This window comes from Sminthopsis crassicaudata, chromosome 2 (genome assembly GCF_048593235.1).
Source record: "Sminthopsis crassicaudata isolate SCR6 chromosome 2, ASM4859323v1, whole genome shotgun sequence".
Classification (NCBI taxonomy): Eukaryota; Metazoa; Chordata; class Mammalia; order Dasyuromorphia; family Dasyuridae; genus Sminthopsis; species Sminthopsis crassicaudata.
The window spans coordinates 4405842-4417002 of record NC_133618.1 but is presented as its reverse complement, the minus strand read 5'-3'; the positions used below and the strand labels follow the sequence as shown (position 1 = coordinate 4417002).

General features: G+C 43.7%; 1 protein-coding gene across 1 annotated transcript; it reads right to left on the bottom strand.

Moving 5' to 3' along the window:
- Nucleotides 1–4704: 4704 nt before the first annotated feature.
- LOC141553090 (tripartite motif-containing protein 43-like) lies at nt 4705–6192 on the bottom strand. Its single transcript, XM_074284979.1, has one exon. The coding sequence runs from the start codon at nt 6190–6192 to the stop codon at nt 4798–4800; it is 1395 nt and encodes a 464-aa protein (XP_074141080.1). The 3' UTR covers nt 4705–4797.
- Nucleotides 6193–11161: the final 4969 nt, after the last annotated feature.

The window sequence follows — 11161 nt, the reverse complement described above, 5'->3', positions numbered from 1 at the left end:
GGAATTGTAGTGTTCACCTAATTGCTTTCCTACTAATTCCCATTCATCTGGATCCAATTCTTCTTCCAGAGAAAAAGAAGGACATATAACCTTCACAGTTCTTAAAAGTTCAGTAATCTCCTCTAAAATTATAATCAATCCTTGGCTTTTCATAACCTTGATGATGCTCTCTAAACATTTTCCTTGAACAGAAGGTGTTTGCCCCATTTCAGCTATAAGAGATTCCTGGTTTAGTCCTTAACAAGTTCCTTATTTATCTATTAGCACACTCACTTAATCTTTAACAAAGTTTCCTCGTTACTCACGGTTCTGGGTCAGAGAGACTGAGATCTGGATGGGAGGCTTTTCCACTGGAATCAGGACCGTATCTGTCCCTGTTCGGGCGCCAAATTGCAAAGGTCTGGACTAGCTCTTCTTGTCAGGATAAGTAAAAGTCCTTGCCCCACGTTGGGCGCCAATTGTAGCGAGCTGTCGTCTCCAGAAGCTGCTGGATCGCTCTCTGGGAAGAGATCTGCTGTGTCTTCTACTCAAATCTCTCCAACAGATTCTTCTTCCTGTAATGAACCGTTGTCTCCAGGCAGTTGCTGTTAACTCTTGTCCTTAGAAGTGACTTCCCTTCCTGCAGAGAGCCCCGTCAGGCCTGATGTAATGCAGAGAGTCTTCTTCTTTCTCTGAGAGTCCTCTCTTTTATTCTCCCAGAGAATGGGCGTGGGATAATGCAAGGGCTTCTGGGAAGAACCACCCCAGCCAATGGGCTTGCTCCTTCTATCAAGTCAACCTGAGTTCTCACCTTGTAATTGTCCAGAAAACCTGAATTCTCACCTTGTCACTGTCCAGACAACCTCAGTTCTCACTTAGTAATCCTAACAGGAAATGACTTGCTCATCTGACAAATACCTGTGATCTCTCTTCAAGTTTCAGTGTGACTTGGCTCATTTTTGTTCAGAAGGAATGGGAGGGAAGGAAAGGAATGAGAGGGGAAAGAAAAACTCTTCTACTTTTCTGACAGACCTATCTCTCTGTTAAGATTAATTTAAAAGGCTGTTCTCCTTGCAGCATCCTCCCCCAAAGTCCCCCTGTCAATTTTCCATGCCTGTAATCTTCTTCCCATCAAAATCTGCTCCTTTTGTGTGGGCATTCCTTCCCGACAACTTCTTATCCTTGTAAGAGGTTTCAGCAAGCAGGATCTCCAGAGGTAATCAGTCTTTTATCTCTGGAACCCACTCAGACCCATCAGTGCAGTCACCTCTGAATGTTCACAAACTCCAGAGATGGGAAGTAATTGACCTCTAAAGAAAACAAAAAAGGTCTCAGGAAGATAGCCTCAGTCCTTTCCTGACAGTCTTGAATCTGGGGGCTCACCTAGGGCAGGTGGATAAGTCAATAAAATCTCAGACTTCCTGACTCCTCTTGGCCTCCTTTCCCCTTTCCTTCCATCCTTCCCTCTTTCCAGGTTCTCAATGAGTCCAGCTTTCTCCTGAGATCAGCTTTAGATCACCTGTACTTCACATCTCAGGTCTGACGTATGGAATCCTCAGAGGATAATAAGTATCTAATAAGGATTATTATCATTTCAAATTATTAAATTCTCATATTTCAATGGGGTCAGACATACTAATAAAGTATTAATAAATGATTGTTATTATTATTGAAAACCATTTACCTTATCTTGTTGATTGGATTTCAGAGAAAAAGTCCTAGGATAAGTTGATATGTGTTTTTTTTTTTTTAATTTAATTCTGACTTCATGAATTCATTTGGGGTTTTCTCAGCAAATATACTGGAGTGGTTTGTCATTTCATTCTCTAGCTCACTTTATCGAGGAAACTGGGGCAAACGGATTGAGTGATTTGCCTTGAGCCATAGACCTACTAAGTGTCTGAGGTTAGATTTGAACTCATGAAGAGGGGTCTTCCTGACTCTAGGTGGGGCACCCTATTCACTGCCCTGCACAGCAGTAGTAGTTGCTCCTGCTACCAATAATTTTTGGTATTTAGTGTTCTATAATCTGTTGCATGGTTAAATCACAAAACTTTTAAAAACACATAATTGAACAAAAGCATTAAACTGTCAGCTCCATCTCTGTAGGGTCAAATATCCTTGCTATTTCCTAAAATAATTTGGCTTCGATAATATTCATTTTAGCAGTTTATTGGCTAAGTTCTCCAGGATTTTTAATGTCTGTATTTGTGCTATTTCTTTATTACACCAAAATATTCCATTATCTTTATGATAAATAATTTGTAAACCCACAAAAAGTGCTTCTAAATATTTTGGTATATTTCTATGCTTTCTTATCAATGATCTACTTGGAATGCCCAGAAGTCGAATCTCTGGAGCAAAGAATAATGGACATGTTAGGCATTTTGCGTAATTTCAAATTGCTTTCCAATACAATTTTACTGAATTATAACTCTCCCAAACATGGCCCAGTGTGTTTATCTATTCCTTCAAAGAAAGGAATAATCTTGCACCAGAGTGGAGGTTAGTAACATGCTTTACTAATGCTCATGCATTACTGCAAGATGTATAAGCCAATCATTCTGGATCTCATCTGGCCTGCTTTCCAGTTTTCCAAAGAAGCTCAAGTTTCACTCTCCACCTTTGATTGGCTCACTCTGTCATTCATTATAATTACTGTATACAAAATTCCTTTTTCATATGTGATCCAACTTGAATGGAACTTCTTTTGATTGCACAAATAACCAGAAAATTTCCACATCCTTCTTTAGAATATTCCCTCCTTTTGATTTCTTGACTTCTTGAAGCCCCTAAAGTAGAATTCTTGATTTATGGGGATTTAAAATTTTTCTCTTTCTGTTGCTTTGACTCTTTTCCTTGACTTAACTTTTTGTATTTCACTTCCCATTGTGGTTTAAGAGTATCAAGAATTCCTGATGTCTTGTTCTTTTGCACATTTCATTACATAACTTTTCCTTTATATTGCCTTTAATTGAATGTTTCAGTGTCCAAGTTTTCTACTTGCAGGTAACAGATTGAGATCGATGCAATCCTCCCATTTTTTCCCCATGGGTCCTCATTAGTTTTCTCAAGCTACTTCTGCCAAGGTAAATCCTTGCCATAACAACAAACAATTGGAAAAGGCATTACATGCAAGCCCTGGAATATTTTTAAAACTCTGTCAAATATTGTATGTGAATGTGTTCATGATGGTTAGGACCATGTTTAGAGCCAGTTTTTTAAACCATTCTGTTTTGGTATGGTTGGTCTCTTAGTTGGATTCCATCAGACTCAAAAAGGACTTATTGAAATTTGAAAGGAAATGATTTCTTATTGCACAAGAATAATCAATTCTGTTTATTCACCACAGTCTGTTCAGGAATTCTCCAGTCATCATCTTTTCTTGCCTTTTTTAAATAAACAAATTTTAGCATTCATTTTTCACAGTCATTTTCTACATACTCTTCATCATTCATCATTTTTTTTGTCATATTAGTTAATCTGATAGAGAATTGTTTTATTTTGCATTTCTCTATTCAAAAGTGATTTAGACAACTTCATCCATCCATCCACTTTTCAAAATCATGAGGGACTATTTTTGCAAGTGAATACAACATTTATGAAACAAGTGCAAAGTATTGTGTAAACTTTTGGATATACAAATAAAGAAGACAGACCTTGCTCTTAAGGAACACACATCCTAATGTGGGTAGGGGATGCAGAGAGGGAAGAAAATAACACTTAGGGAAGGTTTCAGCTGCTAATGAGAGGGAAAGGTCCTATGACCCTCGGGGTACATTGAGAAAGCAGATGCTAATGCTTTAATGTCATTTCCATGGATAAAATCATAGCATTTCTTGATAATGCTGAGGACTTTTGATGGCAAAGACTTTTAATTCTGAGTCTCAGTTGTTGTGGTTGTGTCCAGAGCAATTGAAAGGCTATGTCTCGACAAACCTGCTTCCCAGGAGGAGGGTTGCAGATACTGGATTGGAAATTGTTAGTCCTAAATTTCTTGGGTTCCAGATCTTGGGCTTTATCCATCAGAATCTGAGGCACTCAAGATGAAGGGATAGTCTGATCTGCCTCCTATATGTTGCCTCTCATTTTCCCCACCAGGTACTTGATAATTCTAGGCTTTCCCTCCCTTGTGGCTGGCAGTTGGTTGGCTAATTGTGAGAAGGTCTGTTCCCTTCATCATGCTTATGGCCGTGAGGGCTAGTCTAGAAGCAATAATTTTGGTCTGGTAAGCGTATCCTTGTCTAATCTATCTAGGTATAGATACTTAAAACTGTGTAACTCTGGGTAATTCGGGTTACCCTCTTTGCTTCATGTCTATCATCTTTAAAATCTACTAAATGATTAGGGAAGAAAAGGGCACATCAGTTTCTCTAACAAGAAAAATCTCAAATGTGGTCAGTCCGAAGTGAATAAAATTAATGAAGAACAACAAAAATACAAGTCAAATAAATACTAGATATTTTCTTCATTTTATATTAAAGAAAGCAAAATGGAAAGTTGACTACAATTCAAGGGGAATGTTTTGCAACATGTTGAAATCTATGGCCATTGTAGTGCTATAAATTCTAAGAGGAAATGAAGCATAAAATTACAGGACCAGATTGCTCAGGTATGATTTCCAGTAATTGAGGAAATATTGACATTGTTAAAAAAAAATACCTGAACGTAGCATAAAAGAATCCAAAAGAGTGGGGATTGAACCCCTCAACTTTCAGGGTGGAAAGTCTAGTCTCCAGTTGCTAAGCAGGGAGACTCTTGTTGAAAGGATAGAGTGAACACAGAAAAGGAGGAGTTGAGAACTCCCTGGAGAAATGATCATGGATAGGAATAGCAGCAAGCTCCAAGATGAGAGCCCACTGCACACACAGTCATGGGACCAGGCTTTGTTCCTGGAAGTGGGGGGCCAGGGGAAAAGATGGGCTGGACGGGGTCTGTGAAGGGAATAGAATGGAATTTATAAATAAGGGAACTTTGGAGTACATTGTAAAAGGCCAGAGTCCCAGGGGAATATTCCAAGAACACCCCAACCCGAGGTAGAGGGCCTTTGATTCGATGGTTCAGTGGCCCAGGATAGGTCTGTAAATAGTATTCTCCTTCTTTCTTAACACAGCGAAGCAAGAAAGCAAAGTCACAGGAGTCCATGTCCCTGGCCCTTTTCCTCCTCAAGTAGGGGGTGTAGATCCCCAGGACCCACTGAGGCAGTTGAGTCACATCCACCTCCCAGTACTGACTGCCCGAGCTGAAGGCTTGCCCAGCAAGCACAGCATGGCAAGAAGGGTCCTCAGTCTCCTCTGGCCAGTCCTCTCTAGCCTTGGCACTCTTGAGGTCCTCAGAAACAGAAACACAGGAAGCAGCTGATGTGGCGTCCATGGTGAGGTCCACTCGGAATCTGTGGAGCATCTGGATCAGGCCAGGGATGGGATATTCTCTCAGTTCTGGGGTGACAGCCTTGGCCCTTTGGGCCAACACAGCCTCGCTCCTCCCCAGCAGCTGCTTGGCATCTTGCAGCAGATCCAGATTGGCTTGGCGGCCCGCTTCCTGCAGCTCTTGCATGAGTTCCTGTAGGCTCTGTATGTGCTGGGAGAGTCTGTCCTGGCTGGCCTTCTGGTCTTGCCTCATCCTGTCAAGGCATCGCTTCTCTTCCTCCATCAGTAACTGGTGAAGTTGGAAGAATTCTCCCCTGATTATCCAGTCCCAGTCAATAGCAGGTCTCTTCACCTGAGCAAGAAGTTGCTCACCTTCCTCCAGATGTTCCTCCAAACGACTATGAATGTGCTGAAGCTCCCTTCTGTATTTGTCAGCAGCCTCTTGCACGGGGGCGATTTTGTGAGCCCCATGCTCTGGGCTTTCAACACATGTCACACACAGGGCTGTCTGGTCCTCCTCACAGAACAGTTTGAAGAGTTTCTTGTGAGTGACACACTGGCTCTGTCCTTGAGTGCTCTGCAAAATCTTGGAGCTGAGCTCTTTGCCCAGCTCAGTCAACTCTGCTAGGCGCCAGTTCACCAACTGGAGTTCCCTGCCCTGGGAAACTTGCCTGCATTCGGGACAGGAGAAAGTTGGGGCTCCAACTCTCCAGCTGGAGGAGAGACAAGCTTGACAGAAACTGTGCCCGCACCCAATGGTGACAGGCTCACAGAAGTAGCCCCTGCAGATGCTACAGGTGATCTCACTCTGCAGTTCCTGCAGAAATTTCACAATAGCAGCCATTCTCTCTCTCTCTCTCTCTCTCTCTCTCTCTCTCTCTCTCTCTCTCTCTCTCTCTCTCTCTCTCTCTCTCTCTCTCTCTCTCTCTCTCTCTCTGGTCTGCAGCAACCAGAAGAAGAGTCTTCCTTGACAATGAAGGCAGAGCTGAGCACAACTCTCAATGGGAGTCCTTCTGTGGAAGGAGGTCTCTTTTCTGTAGAATGTTTTCCTCTCAGAGCAGGTTTCTTGGGCAGCTTTTGGAGCCTCCAGCCAAAGTGAAAGTAGAATCTCGAATCCTCTTCTTACCTAATCCTGGCTAGGAGTCTCCTCCAGCTCTGGTTCTTATCCCAATCCAGAATGCTCTTCAGACTCAACGTTGCCTTCTTTTTATCCTCCCAGAGAATGGCCTTGTGGGTACTCCCAGGGGCTGATGGGAACTCCTACAACCAATGAATTTGGTCCTTTTAAAGGTGTCAACTCCTTTAAATGTGTAAACTCCTTTTCAAAAGTCTAAAGGTGTAAACTCCTTTTCAAGGTTTAAAGGTGTGAACTCTGAGCTAGAGAAATGTTTAGACAACCTGAATTAGCACTTAATAATCCTAACATCTCCCCTTTCTTTTGATTTAGAACACAGGGTGCTCATGATCTTGAAACAAGTATACATAAATCCATCAATATGGAAGATATTACACATAATGACATAAGTACATGGTAACATAACACATGCTAGAAGTGATGTAACAAATAACATGATCAAAATAATCATCAATTGAGAATTGAGACATGTCCATAAGTCCATTGTCCATTAGTTAATGTGCCCAGAAATCCAATAATTCCTGCACGTTTTTAAAGTCCTATGATAGTCTTCATCAACAATTTTTCATCTCAAGGATGCCATGCTCACAGTTCCTATCTTCATTTAATAAGGTTACATTTCCGTAATTAAAGTTGAGTGAAGATTTCTAATGGCTTTGTGTCCTTCAGCTTTCCTCTCTTTAGATTTGGTTAATGAGTCAACTTCTGCTCTTATTTCACTTAATTCGGGTTTAGAAATAGAATCACAAAGGCTGGATGGCCACTTACTGGGAATGTTACAGGGGGCTTCTTTCTCCCAGCATCCGAGCTCCTCCCTTCAAAATCTGGATGGAAGGAGAGAGAAAGAGAGAGTCAGAGACAGAGAAAGAGAGAGAGGGAAGGAAAGGGGAAGAGGGAGAAGGGGAAGAAGGAAGGAGAGGGAGAAGAAGAGAGAGATATAGTCAGAGACAGAGAGAGAGAGAGACAGTCAGAGAGAGAGAGAGAGAGAGAGAAGGGGGAGAGGAAGTGGGTGAAGGAACAGGAAACAGAGAGAGAGAGAGAGAGAGAGAGAGAGAGAGAGAGAGAGAGAGAGAGAGAGAGAGAGAGAGAGAGAGAGAGAGAGAGAGAGAGAGAGAGAAGGGGGAGAGGAAGAGGGTGAAGGAACAGGAAAGGGAGGAAGAGGGAGAGGGAGAGGGGGAGGGAGGGGCAGAGAGTTGCAGGGAGGGAAGGACAGAGACAGATAGAGACCAAGACAGAGAGACAAAGAGAGAGGTGAGGGAAGCAGAAAGGGAGAGCGAGAGACTAGAACAGAAAAGGGGAGGGGGAGCAGAAAGGACAGAAAGACTTCAGAAACAGAATCTCTATCAGATTGACTAAGAAGTGAATGATAAAGAATCACTTTAATTGAAAGTTGGCCAAAATACACGACTGACCTCTTAACCACTTTGGAGATGGGGTGTGAGGGAAGAGTGCATGCCAACCAAGGAAAAGAGAGACAGGGAGATGCAGAGACAGATTCAGAGAGAGGACATTAGATGGGGAAAGGGAAAGAAAGAAGGGGCCAAAAGACACTGAAAGAGATAAGAAGAAAAACAGGAGAGAGTGTCAGAGATTGAGACAGAGAGAGGCAAAACCGACAACAACAAATAGGAAAATAGATGTAAACAGAGAACTGAGAAACTCAGAAAGATGTGTGTATGGGAGACAGACAGAGAGACAGACACGGAGACAGAAACAGAGAGATGCAGAGACAGATTCAGAGAGAGGGCAGCTAGACGGGGAAAGGGAGAGAAAGAAGGGGGCAAAAAGACAGAGAAAGGAGAGATGAAGGAGGAAAACAGGAAAGTCAGAGATTGAGACAAAAGAAAGAGAGAGAGAGAGAGAGAGAGAGAGAGAGAGAGAGAGAGAGAGAGAGAGAGAGAGAGAGAGAGAGAGAGAGAGAGAGAGAAGTAGAAGGAGAAAGACAGAGAGAGAGAGACAGAGAGACAGTGACAGAGAGAGACAGAGAGAACCCCCTCCCGGACAAGCCAGGAGTCTTAGATAAGGAATACGCAATGAAGGTCGACATCAAGGGAGAGAAGAGGGTCATTAACAGAATGATAATAGCTCGTGCCTAGGAGGCCACTTTTACAAAGCGCCTTCTTCACTGCAACCCCGTGGCCGTGACTATTTCCAGAGAAACAGGTCAATGGATTGTCTAGTGATGACTTTGAAACACGAAGACCTGGGTTCAAACCTCGTCTGAGCACATCCTACCAATATAGTCTTGGGCTAGTTAGTCTCTTCTGCTCCCGGAGCTCAACCTGTTTTCTCCTCTTTTATTTCATTTTTTCCTCCTTTCTGAGGCTGGGGTTAAGTGACTTGACCAGGGTCACACAGCTAGAGCTTCTGAGACCAGATTTGAACTCGGGTCCTCCTGTATTCAAGGCTGGTGCTCTATCCACTGCACCACCTAGCTGCCCCCTCTCCTCTTTCAAAAAAACCAGAGTCAAACTCTTTGAGTCGTCCCTTCAGCCGCTACAGCTCTGGTCCCAGGACTCTCTTTTCTTCTATCTTTTAAACTTATTGATTTTTCAACAAGCATTTATATTTTTCTGCTAGTCCTGCACCCACTAGAGAAAAGAAAAAAGGAAAACAAAATCGTAACCACCCGCAAGCGAGCCCAACGAGTCTCCCCCATCCAATACTCTTCATTGTCTCTGCTGGAAGAAATCTTGACCTGATCTTTTTCAACTGTCTAATTTTATACAAGGGAAACTGAGGCCCAGAGGTGAAGCTAGTTATCCCAGAGTATAGAATCGTTAGCATAATTGACTGATCTTCCTTTGGGAACTTAAGAGTTACAAAACATATCGTGTACAAAGGACCATGGACAGCATCACCCCCCACTGTACAAAACGGAAGCACCAGAAAAGTTGTCTGGCCCGGGTCCCACAGCTGCGAGTGCCCCAGCAGAGGCTCAAAGCCCACATACCTTATCTTCATGTAATACTCTGTGCGCTATAGCCAAGGATTCGAACTCAGGTCCTCTATTTTGAAATTTGGGGGCTCCTGGGAGCGTCCTTGGAAATAAAAGCCCCCGGACCTCCCAGAAGCGATGGAAAAGAACTCGTGCTCTTCCCTCCTGTCTCGTTCGCTTGTAGGGCAAGGCCCGAGCTGGGAGAGGGGCGCGGAGGGCGGCGTCAGCTGCAGCTCCGGTTGCCCCGAGACCTCTTCTCTGAGCTCTCCAAAGCTCGTCCGTGACGGACACGTCCAGGGCTTTTGTGGCAGCGCAGGTGTTGGAACTGGAGCGATGCATCCGGCAGCAGTGGTACCTGTGGGCGCCCGCGCGCTGCAGCTCACCTCCACGCAGGTGAAGATCTGGTTCCCAAACCGGCGGCGCAAGTGCACGAGGCAGCCGCAGGACGCGTCCTTGGTTTCTCACCTCGCAACCTTGAGTGAATCTCTTCCGCTCCGGGGGCCTTGGTTTCCTCACCGAGAAAAATAAAGGCAGCGGGCTGGGCTGAGCTCTAAAATGCCTTGGAGAGCTACACCAACGGCCCGAGGCGTTGCTGCTCAACAGAGAAGCGCTCACTGCCAGCTCACCGGGATGTGCTGGATCCATCCCTTAGTAATCACTGCTGACACTCAGATGCGCTTTTAGACAGCGCTCGGGTTTGCAGATACCTTCCTAACTCAGCGGCCTGATGGGGGAGTTAGTCCGATTCCTGTTTTACCCCTGACGTAGCCCCGACGTGAAGAGACCTGTCAAGGTCCCAAAGCTAGTGGCCGTCAGAGGTGGAAGTGGAACCAAGTTTCTCCTGCCTGCCAGTCCAAACTTCTCCCGATGCACCCTGCGCTCTGTGACGCTCCCTTTGGGACCGATGGAAAACTTGAAATGGATGCTTTAGATCCATTTTAACCATTTAGATCCAATTTAATACGAAATTGGACAAGGGAGATCAGGAGAAGGAACAGGTGAAAGTGGGATCTCTCAAGACCACGGAGCAGCCCTTGGAGGTGCAGAGCTACTGAGGGACAAACCCCTTCCCTAACTCGGGTGCATCAAAGAGAGGGCGTTTCATTGGTGACAGCCCACTCCACTTTATTTCCAGTATCCCTAGAAAAGAGATTTCTTTCTCTTTTGTTTTTCATCCCTTTTCCTCATCCTTATCTCCATGTCAATTCCAGGAAGGGTTAAGTTGGGTATTTTTTGTTTGTTTGTTTGCTTGGTTGTGATTTTTTTTTCGTTTTTTTCTTTGTTTGTTTCATTGTTTTTGTTTTTTTAAAGGGAAATTGTTGCACAATTCTCTATGGAAATCATTCAAAGCTTTCGTCTCATTTTTTTTTCTCAAATTACCACTTATAAATAAAAATTTTAAGGGAAGGAGAACTGAAGTTTTAAGATGGAAAGCCATGAATTCCCATTCCTCCGACGCGATATTTGCAGGCATGGGAAAAAATAATGCAGGAGTTCTGGAGTCATTTTTATCGGGTTCCTTCTCTTCAGTTTCATCCCAAAGGTTTATTTCAGTCCATACTGTCATACTAAGTGCATACTTAGTGCATACTAAGAAACAGGAGGTGGTAAAATTAGATGTGTCATCTGGTGATTGGCAAATAAGCATAGGCTTCCCGGGATGACTATAGTTCTCCAGACAATGCCCTGACATTAAGATTCTGAGAGCTGTTTAGACTGAAAGAAATGAAATCAAATGTA

What these genes read in the sequence shown, in the direction of transcription:
- LOC141553090 (XM_074284979.1), bottom strand. Translation starts at nt 6,192, where the DNA reads ATGGCTGCTATTGTGAAATTTCTGCAGGAACTGCAGAGTGAGATCACC.